Source organism: Marmota marmota, unplaced genomic scaffold (genome assembly GCF_001458135.2).
Source record: "Marmota marmota marmota unplaced genomic scaffold, marMar, whole genome shotgun sequence".
NCBI classification, from domain to species: domain Eukaryota; kingdom Metazoa; phylum Chordata; class Mammalia; order Rodentia; family Sciuridae; genus Marmota; species Marmota marmota.
Window position 1 is genome coordinate 5,282,289 of NW_026000196.1, and position 23,277 is coordinate 5,305,565.

The 23,277-nt window shown below is 49.5% G+C and overlaps 1 protein-coding gene across 4 annotated transcripts; it reads left to right on the plus strand.

Annotated features, from left to right (window-relative positions):
* Positions 1 to 363: 363 nt before the first annotated feature.
* Kif7 (kinesin family member 7) lies at positions 364 to 21,447 on the plus strand. 4 transcript variants are annotated; one of them, XM_015493078.2, is made up of 20 exons: positions 364 to 538; positions 1,521 to 1,573; positions 2,263 to 2,614; positions 4,436 to 4,636; positions 4,978 to 5,371; positions 5,570 to 6,104; positions 6,651 to 6,767; positions 7,326 to 7,553; positions 8,352 to 8,488; positions 8,854 to 8,969; positions 9,123 to 9,275; positions 10,440 to 10,642; positions 15,875 to 16,072; positions 16,369 to 16,494; positions 16,653 to 16,829; positions 17,944 to 18,159; positions 18,822 to 19,028; positions 20,141 to 20,339; positions 20,425 to 20,571; positions 20,768 to 21,447. In XM_015493078.2, the coding sequence occupies exons 3-20, from the start codon at positions 2,287 to 2,289 to the stop codon at positions 21,136 to 21,138; spliced, it is 4,053 nt and encodes a 1,350-aa protein (XP_015348564.1). In that variant the 5' UTR covers positions 364 to 538; positions 1,521 to 1,573; positions 2,263 to 2,286; the 3' UTR covers positions 21,139 to 21,447. The 4 variants fall into 4 exon arrangements, with proteins under 4 accessions (XP_015348564.1, XP_048646227.1, XP_048646228.1 ...); XM_048790270.1 differs by having other exon boundaries at positions 16,656 to 16,829; XM_048790271.1 differs by having other exon boundaries at positions 8,355 to 8,488.
* Positions 21,448 to 23,277: the final 1,830 nt, after the last annotated feature.

Below are 23,277 nucleotides of genomic sequence, written 5' to 3' on the forward strand. Positions count from 1 at the left end.
AAGGCTGCACGTGTGGACACCCTTTATGACTTCTCCTGGTGTCAAGTTTCCCTTGACAAGAGCCTAAGATGCAATTCAAATTCAAGTGCTAAAATGGGAGAAAACAGTATTTTTTAAATGTAGGAGATGGAAGTTTCTGTGACCCCCTCCACACCCAGAAGAATGGCTTGGGAGCAGGAAACAGAGATGGGTGAAGAAGGGACCCTGAACCGAGTAGAATATTGTCTGGTGTCCAGTTTGGAGGCTTGACTTCTAGGAGACAAGGGGAGGACCTCGGAGGCTGCTACTTTCTTCTCCGGACCCGCCCCTCGGGCAGCGGCCCGCCCCCTTCCCGCGGCTCGGTCCCGCCCCGCCTGTCTGCGGCCGACTCGGCTGCGCCTCGGGCTCCCGCCTCCGCCCCCAGAGCCCGGGCGGGCGGAGTTGCGGGTGAGAGGAGGGATGTTTTGGGGGGCGGGGGTCCCGATGACGGCATCTGAACGCGCCGCGCCGGGGCGTGGACCCTGACTGCGCTGCCCCGACTGCCCTGGCACCCAAGCAGGTGGGTGTTGGCCCCCGCGGGGCTGGAAGGCGAGGACAGGGTGACGGGGGAGGCGCGCTCGCTCCCCCCTGCGCAGGCCTGGGTGGGTGGCACTGGGACCCGCGCGGTTGGACAGTCCCCAGCCGGCTCCTGGAAGCCCTTCCCTGGGTGGGCCGGCATCCTCCTTCCCTAAGTATAGGGGCCGGGACTGGCATCTCGGGCCTGGCCAGGGGGAGCGATCGCTGAGGCTGCGAGGGCCCGGGCCCCATTTTAATAACTTCTTCAAACTTTGCGGGAGCGGCAGCCCGGTGCTTGCAGACTCCGGAGCGGGTGGAGTTGTCGGGGCTTCTTAGGGAGCATTGTACAACTAGCAGGGATCCTGAGAAGCCCGGACCACCCCGGGCTCGAAAAACCCACGGAATAGGGGGAGGGCGCGGGGGACCCCAGAGTATTGCGAGGCTGATTTACCACCGGGGTGCTGAGGGCTGGTCACCCAATGATTGAATGAAGGAATGGTTGGGTTACACGTGCAGCCAGAGTCTAAATAGTAATTAACCAAGTGTTCTGCTCAGGGCTGGGGGATTGAAAAATGCAATAAGAGAAGGGAGAATGGGCATAGTTCCTTGGATGGGGATTAATCACTGTTTATTGGGCAGAACTGGACCTTGTGTTGGTTGCTGGTGATACAGCTCAAAGTGGACAAATAGGTGTCCTGCCTTCCAGCTCCTAGTCTGGACAGTGGAGGAGATACACCGGTAATCTGGCAATTGCAACGTGTGGTCAGTGGCCGGTGGGGGCAGCACAAGGGACGATGTGTGTATTTATGAGGGCACAGAACAGATGAGTTTCCCTGACCTCTGAAGAAGGAGGGCTTAGCCAAAACCTGGAGAAATGAGATTTGATAATACTGAGTGGTTTTGAGGTTGGGGTCAGGGAGCTGAGTAGTTAAAGTAGGCAGTACCTGTTTTAAGGCTTACCTTTGATTTATTGTTTTCCTGTTAAGGTTGAATCCCAAGAGCAGTGGGAAGCCTTTTCTGGGGGGTCACATTTAAGCAGGTGAGTGACACGATTGACTGCCTTTGCATTTGAGAAGGTGCCCCCTCCTGCTGCCATGTTGGAGGGAACAGGGAAACAGAAGGAAGAGGGAAGGCTGGTCAAAGTCTGCCCATGAAGACATTAGTGGCAAGACCTGGGCTTTGGCAAAAGGGTGGGAAGCAGCAGATGAACTCAAGAGCTATGTAAAAGATGAAATTGGCAGGATTTGGTGGTAGGAGCTTGGTCTTGAAAGATCTGTTGGCTTTTTAGAAGAAGGTGGGGGTTGATGATGTGACAAAGACAGAGACCATGGGAACCCAGGGGGTGTTAGGAGGAGGACTTCCTTGGTGCAGTATGGTGCTCTGAATATGCTAGCAAGTGTGTATTCACACATGTACGTTGTTCTGTAATAAAAGCACAGAAGGATGCAGCTGGAACACAGAAGCCCCTGGGTATCAAGTGGAGTATCCAGGCCTTGTTTTGCCAGTAATGGGAGCCATGAGATGTTACTGTGTGACTATATAATGGTTCTTGCAGTATTTGGGCATCAGGTTGGGCACAGAGGATGTTCTGAATTTTGACTACCACCCCACCTACACACCATCCCTCCGAGGTCAGGAACTGCCAATCTGGCCCCAGATCACCTGCAGTGTGAGTCTGGCTCCTAGAGCACAGACACGAATGGCAAGGGCTTTTTATTCTCTCCACAGGTCTTGGAGCAGCTCTCTATCAACATGGGACTGGAGGCCCCAAGGCTTCCAGGGGCTGAGGAGGCCCCTGTGAGGGTGGCCCTGAGAGTTCGTCCACTGCTACCCAAGGAACTGTTACATGGGCATCAGAGCTGCCTGCAGGTGGAGCCAGGGCATGGTCGAGTCACCCTGGGGCGTGATCGCCACTTTGGCTTCCACGTGGTGCTAGCAGAAGATGCTGGGCAAGAGGCTGTGTATCAAGCCTGTGTGCAGCCCCTCCTTGAGGCTTTCTTTGAGGGCTTCAATGCCACCGTCTTTGCCTATGGTCAGACAGGCTCTGGGAAGACCTATACTATGGGAGAGGCCAGTGTGGGTGAGTGACTATACTGATGACCCTATGCCCAATTTGAAGGGCATCCATGGCTGCCCCTGCTTTCCCTGTTGGAGGTGGAGATACTGGGGGAAGGGAATACAGATTTCCTTGACAGAGATCTGAAGCCCAAGGTGGGACTAGCCACATCAGTGGGCTGGATAGGAAGGAAGGGTTTTTGGAGGCAAGTAGATTTCATAGGATAAAGTGAAATGTGGCCGTGCAGCCTGGCTCTGGGGACCTTAGCAGAGGCAGGGCATGGGAAGTTAGCATGTCTCTGGAGGTTGTCAGGATGGCTGCTGAGGGTCAGGAATCTGCAATCAGTCCTGCAAGAGAAATGCTTTGGTTGCTGCAGAGAGATTGCAGGCTGGTTCAGTGAGGCTTGGAGCAGTTTTGAGAAAGTCCCTATGAGCCAGTTGAAGGAACTATTCTCTTTTGAGTAACATAGACCATTTTCTCTTAGGTTACTGTCTTAGTGCCTTTGGGCTGCTATAAAAGAATATCACAGACTGGGTGGCTTATAAACAGAATTTTATTTCTCACAGTTGTGGTGGCTGGGAAGTCTCAAAATCAAAGTTCTGACAGAACTGAGGGGAAGTTTCTTCATAAACAGCTTCCTTCTCTCAAACTTTGCATGGTAAAAGAGAGAAGGGGTCTCTCTCCAGTCTCTTTCATTAAGGGCACTGAATCCATTGACGAGGGCTGTGTTCCATGACCTAGTCACCTCACAAAGGCACCTTTCCCTAAGACTAAGACAATTAGGGTAAGGATGTCAACACAAGAATTTCTGGGGGGACAAACATTCAGAATATAGCTGTTAACAAGAGCATACTTGTTTGCTCAGGAAAATGCAGAAATACATATGCATAAATTAACTTACTTGATAATTGATTTCAAAAATCATTCACCCTGTGAGCATGCCAATACTCTGAGAAAATTATTATACTTTTACTTTTTAAAAAAATGATTATTTTATGCCCATTCTTTGGTATTTTGTTCCATTTCTTACTAATATATCATAGGACCAGAAGTGTAGCTCAGTGATAATGTATGTACTTAGTGTGCTCAAGGTCATGGTTTATTCCTAGTACTGTGTAAAACAACCAATCAAAACTAAATCTATGTCCATGTCTATATGGATACCTATATATCATGAATATTTCTCTGTATCATTAAATATTTTTATTTTTCAGTTCTGGAGACTGACTCATACTAACAAGTGCTCTAGTCAGGAGTTACATCCCCAGTCCTTTTTGTTTTTTATTTTGAGACTTGGTCTTGTTAAATTGCTGAAGCTGGCCTCAAACTTGCAATCCTCCTGCCTCAGCCTCCTGAGTCACTGAGATTACAAATGCGTGTCACTGCACCTGGCTTTTTTAAAAATGGCTGCCTGGTATTCCTTTATGAATTTAATATATTTAACCAGATGTCCTATTGAACCCTAGGATGAACACTCCAATTACTTCCTGGGGATAAATTTAGGAGTTCCTTTAATTAACTGAGCATGGACTATGGTAATGAATTCCCTGTCCTGGAATTAATCAAGACAAGGGTATCTGATTATCAGGGACATAGTGAAGGGGAAGCTTACATAATAAAAGAGGTTGTCTAAACCATGAAAGGTTGCTTCCAACTTTTGAATTCTGTAATTCTTCCTGACCACCCTGGAACATGGCCTGCCTTAGGCTGCCCCTCCCATTCTGATCTCTACCACTGTTTTCTCCATGCTGGAGTCCTAACCTCCAGTTGCTGGCAGGGACCTAGGGACCTTGGGCCATGTCAGCTGAAGGCATGGTGGTAGGAGGTCCTGTGGTGTCTCCCCAGCCTCCCTGCATGAGGATGAACAGGGTATCATCCCAAGGGCCATGGCCGAGGCCTTCAAGCTTATTGATGAGAACGACCTGCTGGACTGTCTGGTCCACGTGTCCTACCTGGAAGTGTATAAGGAGGAGTTCCGAGACCTGCTCGAGGTGGGCACTGCCAGCCGTGACATCCAGCTTCGGGAAGATGATCGGGGGAATGTTGGTGAGGAACCTTGGGGTCCTCCACTGACTGGGAGTGGGGCTTATGGCATGGCTGTTCTGAGGGCATCGCTCACCTGCCTGGGAGGGGCACCCTCTTAAGGGACTCCCAAGCCCTAGATGGTTTTGCTTCAGTTTCCCCTGTCTCCAGAGGGGGTCAGATGTGAGAGGCATTAATATAGGCATGGGGGAAGCTGGAGTCCCCCCAAACCCAGAACAGGATGGGCAGGAGCCCTGGACATGGGGGTGGGGGCCTGGGTCAAGAAAATCAGGCTCTGCTTGCCTTCTTGGATGGTCAGTCCTAGGCTGCTTCTGCACCAGGCTTACAGTCTTCTGTGCCTACAGTGCTGTGTGGGGTGAAGGAAGTGGACGTGGAGGGCCTGGACGAGGTGCTGAGCCTCCTGGAGATGGGCAACGCAGCGCGCCATACAGGGGCCACGCACCTCAACCGCCTTTCCAGCCGCTCACACACTGTTTTCACCGTGACCCTGGAGCAGCGGGGGCGTGCCCCCAGCCGCCTACCCCGACCTGCAGCAGGCCAACTGCTTGTTTCCAAGTTCCACTTCGTGGATCTGGCGGGCTCAGAGAGGATCCTCAAGACAGGCAGCACAGGCGAGCGGCTCAAAGAGAGCATCCAGATCAACAGCAGCCTGCTGGCGCTGGGCAATGTCATCAGCGCCTTGGGGGACCCCCAGCGCCGAGGCAGCCATATCCCCTACCGCGACTCCAAGATCACCCGGTGAGCTGGCGTACCAATCTGCCCTGGGGATAGGGGTGTTGAACCCACCAATAGGAATGGGCTTCCCTGACTTCTGGGGTGCACTGGCAAGCGCAGTGGGAGGTCTCTGCCCACCGGAGCCGCGTTCAGGAGCGGCTTCTAGGTCTGGCTTTCGGTCCTGGATCAATAAGACCCTGACCCTCACCGTCGTGCCCTCAGGATCCTCAAAGACTCGCTGGGCGGGAACGCCAAAACAGTGATGATCGCCTGCGTCAGCCCCTCCTCCTCCGACTTCGACGAGACCCTTAACACCCTCAATTACGCCAGCCGCGCCCAGAACATTCGCAACCGCGCTATGGTCAACTGGCGGCCGGAGGCCGAGCGGGCTCCTGAGGAGGCGGCGGCGGGTGTGCGGGGGCCACCACGCCACCGCTCCGAGACGCGCATCATCCACCGCGGCCGGCGAGCGCCGGGCCCCGCAGCCAGCTCCGCAGCGGCAGCCGCCCGCCTAGGCGCCGAGTGCGCACGCTACCGGGCGCGCACCAACGCCGCCTACAGCCTCTTGCGCGAGCTGCAGGCTGAGCCGGGTCTGCCTGGCGCCGCCGCCCGCAAAGTGCGCGACTGGCTGTGTGCGGTGGAGGGCGAGCGCAGCGCCCTGAGTTCCTCTTCTGGGCCGGACAGCGGCATCGAAAGTGCCTCAGCAGAGGACCAGGCGGCTCAGGGACCTGGAGGGCGAAAGGCGGCAGAGAGCCAGGTGTGATTGAGAAGGGGTTCGGGGAGGAAGAGTGTCTTTAAACAGCCAGTTGTGCCACTTAACTTCGCTGAGCCTCTGGGTCTCTCCATCTGTAAAATGGGGATAAACTTGGTACCATGTCCTTGGTACTGTGTAAGAACTGAAGGTGTAATAAGTGCTTAGCTAATATTAACCAAAATATAATTAATAATTACAGGAGATGGCCCAAAATGGCTTGCCATGTGGGATCTGGGTGCCCTCTCCACCAGTGGGCCTAGATTCCCGATTGCACTGCAGGCAGAGCTCAGAACAGAGTGGGAAGTCAGAGTAGGGAAGCAGGGCAGAGAAAGAGCCAGGGTGTGCCAGCTCCTTGCCAGATCTTGCCCCTAAAACCTTACCCCCTTGGGCTGGGATTGTGGCTTGGCGGTAGAGCGCTTGCCTAGCAAGTGCAAGGCCCTGGGTTCTATCCTCAGCACCACATAAAAATAAATAAAATAAAGATACTGTGTCCAACTGCAACTAAAAAATATTAAAAAAAAAAAAAAAACCTCCCCCCTTGCTCCACAGGAAGATGAGGGGGCACAGCAGCTACTGAACCTGCAGAGTCAGGTGGCACGGTTGGAGGAGGAGAACCGGGACTTTCTAGCTGCACTGGAGGATGCCATGGAACAGTACAAACTTCAGGTGGGACAATGCCTTTCTACCGTGCAGGGATGGTTTCTTGGGAGAGGGAGTAGAGGAAGTCTGACCTGAGTTTCTCAGGATGCTAAAGTAGGGAACTGGGGACCAGGAGTGGAGGGACAGTAGAGATGCGGGATCACAACATGAGCCAAAGTGTGGAGGTGAGGAACAGAAGTGTGGGTGGGTGTTGAAAATGCCCAGCAGAGCACCTTTGCTGGGTCCCTGGAGGGTGAGATCTGAGGGGGGCAGCAGTGTGCACCTTAGAGCCAAACCTAACCAGGTCAGCATTGTGCCTGGCACCCTCTGGTGGCAGAGGGTTGGAGGTGGACTGGCTGGTGTGAATTTGAAGAGGGTGGGTCTAGAGCTCCTGTCTGTGGGAATGCAGTGGGTGGGTGGTATGGGAAAGGACTGAGAGGTGGTCAGGGGGATTTGGACTTCTTCAGTTTTATTGGGGAGGGGGTCTGGTCTCAGACTTGTCCAGTTTCCTGCACTCATGCCTGTCCATGAGCATCCGTTCCCCTTGATCCTGGACACCTGTCAGCACCTGGACATGTCTTGCAGAGTGACCGGCTTCGTGAGCAGCAGGAGGAGATGGTGGAGCTGCGCCTGCGGCTAGAGCTGGTGCGGCCTGGCTGGGGGACTCCAGGGCTCCTGCAGGGCCTGCCTCCTGGGTCCTTTGTTCCTCGGCCTCACACAGCCCCTCTGGGGGGTGCCCACACACATGTGCTGGGCATGGTGCCTCCTGCCTGCCTTCCTGGAGATGAAGTTGGCTCTGAGCAGTGGAGTGAGGTGAGGACGTGGCGAGGCAGGGTGACTGCTGGGCCTGGTTGGACTGGTCAGGCAGGGGAAGGACGATGCCAGCGCACATGTCCTTCACCCATGTTTCCATGGGACCAGCTGTGAGATATAAGGTGCCTCTTTCAGCTGTCCATAGAGGAAGGGCCAAGAGTTGCATGACTGTGTAGGGCTTTTCAGAAGGGTCCAGTGCTACAGAATATTGTTTGGAGTGAGGAGGTTCTGGCTTCTGGCACCGTGTGGAAAGCGTGCACCCCTGGAGATGCAGAGGTCATCACTTTGAGGCCACCCCCTCTGTCTTTGGATGGTTCTCTTTGCAAGTTAATATGAGCCCTAATCTTTCTCCATGAGTCTTGGTCTCTTGCTTCTAGTCCTGCCACTTGGGGCCTTTGGGACAAAGTCTACTCTAGTGCTGCCTTTAAGCTCTAGGACATCTCAGCTCTAAAGGTCTAAGAGGACTTGGGTTGGGTGGAAATCTTTATATGCATCAGTCTGGGATGATATTGTTAATGTGATAGAATTTGGGTGCCAATGATCTATCTGTGAGATAGAGCAGGTTGTCACCCGAGGAGAATCAGGTGCTATGGGAGCTGGCGATGAGGAGGGAAGGAGGAGGCAGGAGAGTGCTGGTACCCCAGCTTGAGGTTGGGAAGGCTTCCAAGTGGCATTCTTTGAACTAGATCTTTAAGGTGTTGCAGGGCACACTGCAGGAACAGACTTGGGGTGGGAAATGGTTCCTGAAGGATGCCCTGCAGGTACTCCTGTCCTGAAACCCTGACACCTCCCCACTAGCAGGTGACAAATGGCAAGGAGGCTGGAGCTGAGTTGCCAGCTGAGGCAGACAGACTGGGCAGTGGCTCTTCAGCAGCATCAGAGGAGGAAGTGGAGGAAGAGGAGGAGCCGCCCACACAGACCTTGCACCTGCGCAGGTGAGTGGGACCTCTGCCCGACCTGACAAGGACTAGCTCAGGGCCAACTCAGGGCTGAGTGAGGATCCAGGGAGGCTTCTCAAGTCCCAGGCGCTCTTGCCTCCATGGCCCTTGCCATCCCTTGGGGGAGAGCAGGCCAAGGGCTGTGGGCTCTGGACTATAAGGTCTTACTGGGGATGGTGTGATGTGGGGGTGGGCTCAGGCCTCTAGGTTCTTAGCCTCCAAGGGAGTATTTGGTTCCTGGGACTCCTGAGCTCCGTCCCTGGCCTCTGAATTCTTCCAGACTTACATCCTGGGGTCACATTGATTCTGGGGGATGGGCAGGGGCTTGAGGGAGAATAGGGACCCCTACTTCTGCCCTCCAGAAATGGGATCAGCAATTGGAGCCAGAGAGCGGGGGTTCGCCCAGGGAGCCCACCAGACAGGAAGGGCCCAGAGCTTCACCTTGGAGAACTGGATGCTGCCATTCCAGGGCCCAGAGGTAAGCTGGGTGGGCTGTAGAGGAGGTCCCCTACCTTTATGCCTCCTCCCCAGTTCTGGGTGGGCCATCCTGGGACAGATCACACACCATCACTGGCAGCCCCCTCCCTCACTCTCAGTCTGGGTGATGACCTTGACAGTCTGCCTGTTACAGCACTTGGTGGGAGCAAGGCCCCAATTCAGAGCCGCCAGGCCCTTGCTGCCATGGCCTCTGAATGGCGGCTGGCCCAGGCCCAGCAGAAGATCCGGGAGCTGGCCATCAATATCCGCATGAAGGAGGAGCTCATAGGCGAGCTGGTCCGCACAGGTAAGGGGGAGCATTACAGTGAGTCTCCCACCTGAAGGTGATTTCCTATCTATTACTTCTCCTGTACTGTTTTTGAGAAGGTTCAGAAATGAGATGGTTAGGAGCAGGGACCAGAAGGCCTAGATGTGAAACTCAGCTTAGCCTCTACTAGCTGAGTGACCTTAAGCAAGTATCATAACCTCTCTGTGCCTCAGTTTTCTCATCTCTACCTACTTCGTAGGGTGGTTGTGAGAGTGAAATGAGTCAGTTCAGGTAAAGTGCTTAAAATAGCTCTCAGTAACCAGGCAGGGGTGGTATATACCTATAATTCCTATAACTCAGGAGACTGAAACAGGAGGATCGAAAGTTTAAGGCCAGCCTCAGCAACTTAGCAAGACTCACCATGCCTGGCTATTGCTGGTATATTTTGAAGCAAATCCCAGACACAATGTCCTTTCATCTCTACACCTTCTAGTATATCTCCCTAAAAATTTGGACATTATTTACCTGACATAATGCCATTCCATTAGCAAAGTTAACAAAACTCATGTCCTCTTCTTTCTTCCTTCAGTGTTTAGAATCAAAAGCAGGAGAGCCTCATGCATGCTAGGGAGGCATTCTGTCACTGAAAACTCGTGTCCTCTTAATTTCTAGAGCATAAACACATTCCCTCAATTATTCAACAATGTCTTTATAGCTGGTTTGCTTGAATTAGCCTCCAAATCGGGAACAACACATATTATATTTGCTTTTTAGATTTCTGAAGTTTCCCTTTTTCTCACTTCTTCACAGTCATCCTGTAGAATGTGCCAGACCCCAAATATCTTGGGTTAGTCTGTTTGCTTCCTTATGGTGTCATTTTAACTTATTCCTCTGTCCTCCATATTTCTTGCAAGTGGAAGCTAATTCTAGAGGCTTAATTATATGCAGGTTCAAGATATGTATTTATTTTGGCACATATAGGTAAAAATAAAATTAGGTAACTTGTATTTGTCTTGGGTCACTGCTGTGAATGAGGCTCATTTAAAAAGTGAGTTGATTTAAAGAAAAAAGTCACAGTACTGGTGGAACAAAGGCTTGGTACAACCCATGGAGATGTTCGTGGCTAACAGGGCTTGGGAAGGGGCTGGTGGCCCTCTTTGGGGAAAGTGGTCACCTGGGCTGATGTGGCCCACTCTCTTCCAGGAAAAGCGGCCCAGGCCCTGAACCGCCAGCACAGCCAGCGCATCCGGGAGCTGGAGCAGGAGGCAGAGCGAGTGCGGGCCGAGCTGAGTGAAGGCCAGAGGCAGCTGCGGGAGCTGGAGGGCAAGGAGCCCCAGGATGCTGGCGAGCGGTCCCAGCTCCAGGAGTTCCGCAAGAGGGTTGCAGCAGCCCAGAGCCAGGTGCAGGTCAGTGTTGGGGCCTTAGGGGGCAGAGGATGGGGGCATCAATGACCTCCCAGGATGGGGTCGCTCGGACCGGGATATGTGATTCCAGAGCCCAAGCCCCTTGTGGAATCTGTGTATGCTCGGAACCTCATGCACCACCCCTGGGTTCTGGGGCTAACTCCCTCCAGGCTCCCCAGGGTGGGGCTAGTATTGTACAGAAGCTAAGGTTGACTTCGTATTCCACACAACAGAGGCAGAGAGTCAGGTCCTGCCTGAAGACCACGTAGGAGACCAAGAGAGGGTGAGGGTGGGCATCCAAAGAAAAACTACTGTGCAGCCCTCTGTCCATCCAGCAACAGGTCGCCTCCCAGTGCTCCATTCACTCCCCTTCCATCCCATCCTCCCTTTCTGTCTACCTATCAGTTCATGTTACTCTTCTTACCCATCATCTTTCTGGCCTTTCATCAGTTGATTGATCGACTGTCTATTTATCCACATATGTACCACCCTTCCATTCCCTTTTATCAATTCATGCATTATCTATCTGTATTTGTGTGCTAAAGTAGCACAACATAGTATTTACAGTCTGGTTGGCTTAAACAACACAAGTTCAGTTTGTGTGTATGTGTGTGTGTGTGTGTGTATGTGGTTTTGAGGATTGAACCCAGGGGTGCTGTACCTTTGAGCTACCTCCCCAGCCCTTTTTATTTTATTTTGAGACAGAGACTTGCTAATTTGTCCAGGCTGGCCTCAAACTTGTGATCTTGCCTCAGTCTCCTGAGGCGCTAGGATTACAGGTGTGCACCGCCACACCTAGCTCAGAAGTTTAATTTCTCATAACTCAGAAGTTTACTTTCTTATAATTCTTACACTTCTTAAAGCTCTGGAGGCTAGAAATCTGAGATCAAGGTGTCCATGGGTCTGGCTCCTCCTGAGGCCTCTCTTCTTGGTTTGCAGATAGCTACCTTCTCACTGTGTCTTTCCCTGACTCTCTTCTGCATCCCTAGTATCTCTTCGTCTTCTTAGAAAGACACCGATCATATTTGGTTAAGGCCCCACCCTTCTGACCTCATTTAAACTTAATGACCTCTTTTAAAATTCTATTTCCAAATATAGTAACATTTTGAGCTTTAGAGGCTTGGACTCCCACCTAGGAATTTTTTTAAATCTGATTTTTTATATATGACAACAGGATGTATTACAATTCATTTTACACATATAGAGCACAATTTTTCATATCTGTGGTTGTGTACAAAGTATATCCACACCATTCGTGTCTTCATACATGTACTTTGGATAATGATGTCCATCTCATTCCACCATCATTTCTAACCCCCTGCCCTCTCCCTTCCCCTCCCACCCCTTTACCCTATCTAGAGTTCATCTATTCCTCCCATGCTCCCCCTCCCTACCCCACTATGAATCAGCTTGATGCTAGTTATTTTAATGAATTATAATAATAGCCATTATTTATCAGGTGGTTAGTATGTGCCCAGTACTGTTAAAACTATTAAAACACTTCATGAGGGCTGGGGATGTGGCTCAAGCGGTAGCGCGCTCACCTGGCATGCGTGCGACCCGGGTTCGATCCTCAGCACCACATACAAACAAAGATGTTGTGTCTGCCAATAACTAAAAAATATTAAAATTCTCAAAATAAATAAATAAATAAATCTTAAAAAAAAAAAAAACAACACTTCATGAACTAGATTTCTTTTTAAAGTTATGTTTGTTGAGATATAATTTATATACGGTAAAATTTGTTCTATTTAGTTTTATAGTTATATGAATTTTGATAACACAAATATAAAAATGACAACATGTAAATATGGATATATAGTACTACAGTGAAGATATAGAATATATTACCTTGTTTTCCTTCTTTTAAACAAATAGAGAAATTAGTTTTAACATATTTTCATTTACCCAATGGATTACCAACATAATTTGCAAAGAAAATAATTGTTAGTAAAGATATTTCAGGTTCATTTTATTTGTTCTAGTAATTCTTTGGAATCTAATGTCTATTTAACACATAGCACACCTCAATTCAGACTAGACACATTTCAAATGCTCAGTGGCCTCATGTAACCAGTGGCTGCCATATTGGCTCCTTTCTCCATCTTTCGTCTTTTGGTGAGACATATGCTATAGGCTACATGATAAATCCCTTGTTATGTGGTTTCTTGTTGAGTTCCATTAGAAAGGGACACCAAAGAGATGAACTTAGAATATACAAGAATAGAGCAAGGTGTTTTATTCCTCCCTATAAGACTCTAGACTGTGAGTTGGTTTCCACATGCTTTTGGTGGGAATAACTTCAGTTAGGTCACATTCTCGTATGAGTTTTTCATAATGGTTCTCTCTTCCTTCATCTCCTACCTCTCCAAGTTTATGGAAGGAAATGTGCTTTACAAAATTTGTTAGTTTCCCTCAAGCTTGCCCTTACCTTTATAAATACCTTATTAAACAATTTTTACTCTGATTGATCTTTTTCATCCTTGAATCTTGAATAATGGATTTTTAATTATAAGAGATTTTTAATTATAAACTTCATCTCATATTACAGGCAATGTATATACACATACCAGATTAATTATATATTAAAATATAACGTATAAGATGCTAAAACTTTAAAAAAATTTATTTTATTTTATTTATTTATTTTTATGTAGTACTGAGGATCGAACCCAGTGCCTCACACATGCAAGGCAAGTGCTCTACCACTGAGCCACAACCCCAGCCCCAATGCTAAAACTTTTAAAGAAAATATTTGTGTAACTTTGTGAAGAGAGATGGAAAACAAAAAAATACAAAATAAACAAAAACCTGAAAAATTAAATGAATATTGTAGTTAAAATTTTTATGTGTAAAAATTTATCCAAAAGGGTTGAAAGAGACTTGAATTGTATTACAGGTCATTTTTGTTTATTTTTGATATTTAGTTTGACTTGATTTCTCCTTTGGTTGGCTTTTCCTTTATTGTAATTCTTCCCTTTGCAGATTTTCATTGATGTTTTTCATTTCCTCTTTATGGAATATTTTGCCAAGAATGTTCTGTATTGCAGGCTTTCTTGCTGTAAATTCTTTTAGCTTTTGTTTATCATAGAAGGTTTTTATTTCATTTTCAAACTTGAAGCTTAATTTTGCTGGATGTGATTCTTGGTTGGCATCCATTATCTTTTAGAGCTTGGTATATGTTGTTCCTGGATTTCCTGGCTTTGAGAGTCTGGATTGAAAAATCTGCTGAGATCTGAATTGGTCTTCCCTTATAGGTAATCTGATTTTTCTCTCTTGCAGCCTTTAAAATTCTAACCTTATTCTGTATGCAGGGCATTTTCATTATAATGTGTCTTGATGTAGATCTGTTGTAATTTTGTACATTTGGTGTCCTATAGGCCTCTTGTATTTGATTTTCTAGTTCATTCTTGTTGCTTGGGAGATTTTCTGCTATTATTTCATTGAAGAGATTGTGCATTCCTTTGGTTTGAATTTCTGAACCTTCCTCTATCCCAATAAATTTTAAATTTGGTCTTTTGATGGTATTCCATAATTCTTGGATATTCTGTTGATGGTTTCTTATTATCTTCACTGTGAAGTCAACTTTATTTTCAAGATTGTATATTTTGTCTTCATTGTCTGAGGTTCAGACTTCCAAGTGATCTAGTCTGTAGGTGATGCTATCTATTGATTTTTTTTTGAGAGAGAGAGAGAGAGAGAGAGAGAGAGAACATCTTTATTTTATTTTTATGTGGTGCTGAGGATCGAACCCAGCACCCCGCGCATGCCAGGCGAGTGTGCTACTGCTTGAGCCACATCCCCAGCCCCAATCTATTGAGTTTTTTAAATTGGCTTATTGTTTTTTTCATTTCAAGGATTTCTGTTTGATTTTTTTCCTCAGTATCTCTCTTTGTTGAAATAATCTCTTGCAACCTGTATTTGCTCTCTTATCTCTTTGTTGGAGTGATTGATTTTTGCCTGTATCTGCTCACTTAGTCATTCTTTAATTCCCAAATCATTTTAGTTATGTGTACCCTGAACTCCTTCTCTGACATTTCACCTACTGCACTATCTATGATTTTATTGTTGTAGTATTTTGGTTTGTTTGGGGCACTTTCCTCCCTTGTTTTTTCATGATATCTAAGTCTTCCTCTCTTGCAGTGTAGATCTGAGGTATGACAGCTTCTGCCCTATTGTCTTATAGTGTCACTATAGATTACCAATACCTCACTTTTAAGGGAGAGAATCAGTATTCCAGCAATGTGCAGCCATATATTGGTTAGCTTCTATTTTTACATTTACAGTTTTGTCACTAAAATCAGAAATGATGAGTTTGGTTATCTTCTACCTTATAGTCAATAGGTTTGCATAATGGTTTACAGTTTCTAATGGTAGGAGGGGTCCTAGGGGGTTGGCTGAGATGTGTATGAGGTAGGATGTTAGAATATGGAGGTATTAGATTATATGACTAGTGAGAGGTAATCATAAGAAGTTGGCTGTTAGTAGGAGAAACAAGAGATAGGCAACCCCATGCAAGACTCCCTGTTACCTCAGCAACAGGATAACTGTTAGCACCCCTAGAAGAGAAACCTCTGGTGCAGCCAGGCCCACAGGGACCTTGGTGACGTCTTACCAGGTCCTTATTATTGTCCCTTGATAGAAGCAGCAATATCCCTGTTTTGTGGCAGTGGCAGCCTCAAGCCTATATGTACCCTGCTGTTGGGCTGTGGAGCCATGCTTTGGTGAATAAGGAACCCCAATGTGTGTGTGTGGGGCTCACTGCATATCTCTGGGGTGGGCCTCTCCTCTGGAACTCCCCATATAGGAATTTTAGGGGACACAATTTTACCCCATAATACTATCCATCCTAATTTTTACCTTCACACGACCTGCTCACCCATCCATCCACCCTTCCATCCATCCATCCCTCATTCATTTCTTCCTTTCTCAGTTTAGGGGTCCAAGAGGTAATAAAATAGAGTGGTGGAGAATATGGGCTCTGGAACTGACTGCCTGGGGTTGAACCCCAGTTCTGCTACTTACTAGCTGTGTATTCTTGGTCAAGTTCCCGAACTTCTCTGTGTCCCAGTTTCCTAATCTGTAAACTACGGTTAATAACTGTCATAAATTTCCATAGGTTTGTTAGGATCATTTAATACATAGAGTACTGCCCACCCTTGGTGAGTGCCAGGTACTACACTGGGCATGCACTAGCCCCCGTGCCTGGCCCAGTGAAGTCTGTATGGGTCCCAGGCATTGAAGGAGAAGAAGCAGGCCACAGAGCGGCTGGTGTCGCTGTCAGCCCAGAGTGAGAAGCGGCTGCAGGAGCTGGAGAGAAATGTGCAACTCATGCGGCGGCAGCAGGGCCAGCTCCAGAGGCGACTTCGTGAGGAGACAGAGCAGAAGCGGCGCCTGGAGACAGAGATGCACAAGCGGCAGCACCGTGTCAAGGTCAGCCTAGGGCACCCAGACAGGCACTCACCTGCTCCCACCATCCCACCCAGGTGATCCTAGGAAGTAGCTCAGATATTTTTTTCTCTGAAAATGAGGAGCACGTAGGAAAGTGAGAGTTCAGGGAGGTGAAGCATGGAGGTGCTGGCAGCTCCTGGGGACAGGTGTTCGTATCTGTTTGCTGGGGAACACTTGCAGGATGGTCTCAGGAGTGGGGCAGGCTCTCTTGGTGGTTTGGGGCATCACTCTGGGCAGCTCTGGAAGGATGCCCCCTCCCCACCGGGCTTCCTCCCCAGGAACTGGAGCTGAAGCATGAGCAGCAGCAAAAGATCCTGAAGATCAAGACAGAAGAGATCGCAGCCTTCCAGAGGAAGCGGCGCAGCGGCAGTAATGGCTCCGTGGTCAGCCTGGAGCAGCAGCAGGTGGGCTAAAATGAGCTCTGCAGCCTGGCTGGGCAGCCCTGGCTTATTGCCCAGGGGTTGGCTGCTGGGTCTGCCATCTCCTCATTGGAACTCAAGGGGCCGCCCTCCAACCAGAGTTGGGAACTAAGGTCCCTCTTTGCCTCCCCACTCTCCCTCAGAAGATAGAGGAGCAGAAGAAGTGGCTGGACCAGGAGATGGAGAAGGTGCTCCAGCAGCGACGGGCACTGGAGGAGCTGGGGGAGGAGCTCCATAAGCGGGAGGTCATCCTGGCTAAGAAGGAGGCCCTGATGCAGGAGAAGACGGGGCTGGAGAGCAAGCGCCTGCGGTCCAGCCAGGTGAGGTCCTAATAGGTGAGGTTTAGCCAAGTGAAGACCCTCCAGGTAATAACCCTGCCAGGTGAGTTTCTGCCAGGTGATGTGCCCATTAGTGAGGTCTGGACAGGTGAACGTCTTCTAGTTGATGTCCCTGCCAGCTCAGATCTAGGTAGGTGGGGTTTTAGGTGATGTCTTCGCCAGATAAGATCTAGGCAGGTGAAGCTCTGTCCTATGGATCCTCAAGAATTCTAGGGCTTTAGGATATTAATGCACATGTACTGATATGTGGGACAAGAGTATCCATCCTACAATCTATTCACCTCATTAACCATTTATTTGGAGCCTGTACAAGCAGAATAGGAGGAGCAGGTGTAGGTAGTGGTACAACCAACTAGAAAGAGACTCCCTAAACTTTGGAGGCAAGCAGGCCTGGGCAGATGGACCTGAGTCCACTGGTATCATTTTTCCATCTTGAACTCAGATTCTGAGCTGGTTTCTTTTTGTCAAATGGGATCAGAATGTAGACATAAGGATTAGAGGGAATATGTCAGATCCAAAGCCTGTTCCAGCACTGGTACTTAGGCCAGATTACAGAACGTTGACACCTGCAGAGAGAGCAGGAGCACCGCCCCAATCACCGTGGAGAGTTCTAAGATCTAACAGGTGTGAGGTGCTGCTGGATGATCTGTAACTTCTGTTGGCCATTAGTGCCCTTGCTTTCTTCCATATCAGCCTCCTGGAAAGGCTTTTGGGATTTGGCCATTAATTTCTCGTAGTGCTTTCATACACAGTCCAGCCAAATCGTCTCAGTGACAGGCCACTGCCCCCCAGCTCTGCCTTTGCCCATGTTATCCCCTCTTGCTACCAGGGCCTCTTCCCTCTGCTTGTCTGTGTTCTCCTCCAGGCCATTTCTGAGGGCCCCAGCACTGATGCTGTGGTCCCGAGGGCCCCCAGTTCCCAACCTTCTGTGAACTAAAAGTCAGGCCTCCTGCTCAGCAAACATCTGGATTTTGGGTTTTTTTGAGGGAAGGACCTGCATCCCTCTTAGCATTCAGTGAGTAGGCTGGGCCTGTTCTATCCCCACTGTGAGGATGGCGCTTGTTCCTTCCCTAATCCATGGTGGTGCTGCCCCCAGGCCCTGAATGAAGACATTGTGCGAGTGTCAAGCCGGCTGGAACATCTGGAGAAGGAGTTGTCCGAGAAAAGCGGGCAGCTGCGACAGGGTAGCGCCCAGAACCAGCAACAGATCCGAGGGGAGATTGACACCCTGCGCCAGGAGAAGGACTCTCTGCTGAAGCAGCGCCTGGAGATTGACAGCAAGCTGAGGCAGGGCAGCCTGCTGTCACCCGAGGTACATCCTGAGGGTGGCCACCCAGCTCAGCTGCTCCACCTCAGCCCTCTGCTCCCAGCATCCATCTTCCTCAGCCCCCTCTCCTGGCTCTCTGTGGGTGCTGGCCCTGCTGTTGGGGACGCAGGCTCTCTGTGTGTATTAAGCCCTGCACAGCGTGGGAGGGGCTGAGACGGCTGCTCCCTGCTTCAGCGCCGTTGACTGAGACACAGGTTCAGCTCCCAGTCTGTACTGCAGTTGACCCGATACTCGCATGTCTTAACTCTGCATGTGAAATTGTGTCAGGAGCATGCTTAACATGCCTCGTGGCCCACGTGGGCTTGCTTCTCCAAGCAGAGAGAAAGCCTATGCTGCACGGACTCACCCAGGAGCCCCGCCTCCCGTTCAGTGTTGGGTGCTGGGAGCTCCTGAGTGTGGTATGAGCTTGAGAAAGCCTCCTCCTAGCAGTCACTGCCCTCACTCTGGGCTGGGCTTTGACCCAGGGGTCCCTGTTGGTATCACAGTGAACAGGATTACATTTCTCTTGATGGGCTCAGGACAGTCTCATGTTGAGGGGACACTGAAGACTCCACTGTGGCTATGTCTTCACCACTGCATGCCCGCTCAGGACTTTGATGTTCAGGAAGCCCAGTACTTGCCCTCCATGTGTGCCCCTCTCCCCCCAGGAGGAGCGGACGCTCTTCCAGTTGGATGAAGCCATCGAGGCACTGGATGCTGCCATCGAATACAAGAACGAGGCCATCACGTGTCGCCAGCGGGTGCTGCGGGCCTCAGCTTCCTTGCTGTCTCAGTGTGAGATGAATCTCATGGCCAAGCTCAGCTACCTGTCATCCTCAGAGACCAGAGCTCTGCTCTGCAAGTATTTTGACAAGGTGGGTCACCAGCCACAAGCCCTTTGCCTCCATCTTCTGCAACTTGGGTGGAAGAGATGTCTGCTTGGCAGTTCCAGTGAATACTCCCTTTCCTTCTGAATGGGACACGGGATCAAGGCCACCTCCAGGCCAGTCCTCCAGTCCTCACCCTTTGGAAGCCTGCCTTGCTTAGTGCAGCTAAGACCCAGGCTCCTTCCCCATTTCTCATCTGATTGCCAATTTCAGGGTGGCCCTTGCCCAGATCATGGGTCTTAAGAGAAGATGGTTTGTCCCATAGGGACATATTTGGAGATACTTTTGATTGTCATGGTGGTGGGGGTGGAGGCCAGGGACGCTGCTAAACATCCTGCAGCACATGAGACAGGCCCTACCATCAAGAATCATCCAACCCAAACACTGATAATGCAGAGAAGTCCTGGCCTAGGTGCTTTTCCACAGCTGAGACTGTGCTCCAAAAGCATAGAAACACGTGATGGGAAAGGATTTGAGACAGGATGACAAGGTCCATCTTGAGAATCAGCTCTGGTCATGTGGAACCACAGTCTGGAACTCAGTTGAGAAGGTGTCTGAAGCCACTTGGTTGGGCAGGTGTTTTAGTCAGCATTTTTTTCCTTGTTATCAAAAGACCCAATAAGAACAATGTAGAGGAGGAAAAGTTGATTTTGGCTCACAGTTTCAGAGATTCAGTCCATAGTTGGCTGACTCCTTAGCTCTGGGCCCAAGATGGAGCAGAACATCATGGTGTATGGGTGTGGCTGAGGAAAGCAACCAAGAAGCAAGGACAAAATATAAACCCCAAAGGCATGCCCCCAGTGAACTACTTCCTCCAATCACACCCTACCTGCCTATAGTTACCACCAGTTTACCCTATTAGTGGCTCTCATAATCTAATCGTTTTACCCCTGAAAATTCTTGCATTGTCTCATACGTGATCTTTTGGGAGACACCTCGTATCTAAACTATAGCAGCAGAAAAGACCCTGGTGATTTCTCAGTGCCTCCTGCCATGGGGCCAGGTTTGCCGGCACTTGGTACCCCTGGCTGAGGGTAACTTGCTACTCCTGGTGGGGGATGGAGCCGGAAGGAGGACTGAGCCTGGCTGGTCTCCGGCAGGTGGTGACACTGCGAGAGGAGCAACACCAGCAGCAGATCGCCTTCTCAGAGCTGGAGATGCAGCTGGAGGAGCAGCAGAGGCTGGTGTACTGGCTGGAGGTGGCCCTGGAGCGGCAGCGCCTGGAGATGGACCGCCAGCTGACCCTGCAGCAGAAGGAGCATGAGCAAAACGTGCAGCTGCTCCTGCAGCAAGGGCGGGGTGAGCAGCCATGGGCCCCAAGGCTCGGGACTCTGCTGCCTGCCTGCAGCCCCTCACCCCTGTCTCTTCTGCCTTTCCTCACTAGACCACCTCGGCGAAGGGTTAGCAGATAGCAAGAGGCAATACGAGGCCCGGATTCAAGCCCTGGAGAAGGAACTCAGCCGCCACATGTGGATAAACCAGGAGCTGAAACAGAAGCTCGTTGGGGGGAATGCTGCCGTCCAGAGCAGGGGTGACTGTCCCCCCCCCATGTTGGGTCTACCCTGCTGTGACATTCCTTTGTCTGGGGAGCACTAACAAACCATCCTTACTTGTGATTTTATTGGCTCGTTTCTCAAATTTCTTATTGTGCTGTGGTGTTGGGAGGCTAGACTCCAGCACAGTGTTGCCATCCATTTCTGACAAGGACATGCTGTTTTCTGTGACAGGTGGGGAGAGGAAGAGCCTCTGCCTGGACAACAGATCAGGGCCTGGAGGCGAAGACGGGCTCCACGCAGCAGTACCTGAGCTTCTCTGGCAGTCCTCCCTCCCCGAAGGGGTCCCCCGCCCCCGGGAGGAGCCTCGGGACTTGGTCCACGCCCCATTACCCCTGACATGGAAACGCTCCAGCCTGTGCAGCGAGGAGCAGGGCTCCCCCGAAGAGCCAAGGCCGCGGGAGGCACCCGAGCCCCTGGTTGGGCGGGTACTCTCTGTGGGTGAAGTGGGGCTGCCCTGGAACTTTGGACCTTTGTCCAAATCCCGGCGGGAGCCCAGAAGAGCCAGCCCAGGGATGATCGATGTTCGGAAAAACCCCCTGTAGGACCTTGGGACCTTGCCTCAGAGAGAGATTCCCATCCCACTAAAGATGCAATTGCCTGCAGTTTGCTTCCCTGGAGGACAGACCTTACCTCACTACCTGAATCCAGGTCCTCATGTTTAATTGGAGTCAACAGATTTGGGCCACAGCCCAAAAGAACTGGTCTTTTAACCTTTTTTCTGGGGTACTAGAGATCAAACCAAGGGCCTCCTGCATGCTAAGCATGCGCTCTTCCACTCATTTTTTTAAATTTTGTAAATTCTGCAGGGTGTGGTGGTACACACCTATAATTCTAGCAATTCAAAAGGCTGATGCAAGAGAATTACAAGTTCAAAGCCAGCCTCAGCAACTTAGGGAGGCCCTAAGCAACTTAGTAAGGCCCTATTGCTAAATAAAAATAAAATGAGCCAGGGATGTGGCTCAGTGGTTAAGCACCCTTGGGTTCAATTCCTGGTACAAAAAAAAAAAAAAACAGAAAAAAGAAAGAAAGTAAATTTCTATCCTCCCACTTCCTTTAAGCTGCAGTACCTGATTGTCACCTGTTAACTTACTCAAGTTTCATGACAATTCTGGCTTCAGGCATAACCCTATGCCCATAGTTCTTGGGTTCAACCAGGGTTGTCAAAAATTTTCAGTGGCAACAGGGTTGTAGTTTAAGTGGTCTTATGTAGATGGCAGAACTGGGAAACGTAGCATGTTTTTAGAATTTTAAAAACATTTCATAATAAACAGAAATAATCTCTTGTTATGATTTGGATCTTAAATGTCTCCCAAATGCTTTGTGTTAAAGGCTGGTCCCTAGCTGATGGCGCAGTTGGGAGGTGGTGGAACCATTACGTGGGGCCTAGTGGAAGGCAGTTAGGTCACTGGGGGACATACCCTTGAAGGGGATAATGGGGCCCTTTCCTCTCTTTCTGCTTTCTGGCTGCCATGAGAGCAGCTTTGCTCCACCCCTTGCTCTGCACCTGGTGTTCTGCTCACCAGAGGCCCCAGAACAATGGAACCAATGGACCATAGACTGAAACCTTGGAAACTATAAGCCAAAATTAACCTTTTCCTCCTTTTAAGTTATTTATCTCAAGTATTTGTCCCAGTGACAGAAAGCTAACACAGAAAATTGGTACCTAGAAGTAGGGCTATTGTTACTGAATCTGCATATTTTTTCCCTACTCAACACCATTCACAAATAACCAAACATTTCTAAGAGCAGAAAGAAAATTTTATTCAATGGCCAATGAATGGAGAAGGGGAACTTGTGCTATAAAGTCACCTTCTTTCCAAGGAGGTCTGGGCTCTGGGTTTTTACCAAAACTTGGCTATGAGGAGGTGTGGCATGTGTCCTGTCATGAGAGCTTGACACGGAAAGGGGAAGTTTCCAGGGACCAAGTGTATTAGGGTTTTCTATAGGAACAGAATCAGCAGGAAGTATCATTATAAAAGGGGGACTTATTAGGTTGGCTTATGCAGGCAGAAGCTGGATAGTTCACATGGTCGTCTGCAGGCTGGAGAGCTGGAAAAACCAGTAGCTGTGCAGTCCAAGAGGCTGAAGCCCCAGAACAAGAGGGATCCACGGTGCTGCCCTAGGCTGAGATGAAGCCTTCTGGAGAGTCACCTTCAGAGTCCGATTTGGAAGAGTGAAGAAGCAAGAGTCTGATATCAGACAATCACCGCAGCCATCAAAAACCCTTTCAAGAAGAATCGAGCTAGCATCTGCTGCTGCTGCCTTTTTCTTGCAACTTTATTCCATCCAAGTTATCATTCTATTGGTCAGTGCTGCCCACACTTAGGGAGGGTCTCCATTTCAGTTGGCTATCTCACATGCCAATCATTCCTAGACACATCCTCATTGACACAACCATAACCCTGTTAATCCTTGGCATTTCTTAATTCAATCAAATTGACAATTCAAATTAATCATTACATCAGGGTACCACCTCTTTTTTCCCCCACACCTTAGTTTAGTCATAGTGGATCTAGCAAGGCTCTGGTGAATGTTCTTCATTATAATGAGTTTATGGTTATCTGGACTGGATCAAGCTGGTCTGGAGCCTCTCCCATTGGAAGTATGTAATAACTTGGTGGTCAGCAGCTGGGAACATGTGGTTGTCAGCATCCAGGCTTTAACTTTTTTTTTTTTGGCGG

Bases quoted from the DNA above. Each gene is read 5' to 3' on its own strand.
- Kif7 (XM_015493078.2), top strand. From the start codon at position 2,287: ATGGGACTGGAGGCCCCAAGGCTTCCAGGGGCTGAGGAGGCCCCTGTG. The intron at 6,768-7,325 runs GTGGGACAATGC...CATGTCTTGCAG, and splicing joins TGGAACAGTACAAACTTCAG to AGTGACCGGCTTCGTGAGCA. The intron at 20,572-20,767 runs GTGACTGTCCCC...TTTCTGTGACAG, and splicing joins TGCTGCCGTCCAGAGCAGGG to GTGGGGAGAGGAAGAGCCTC.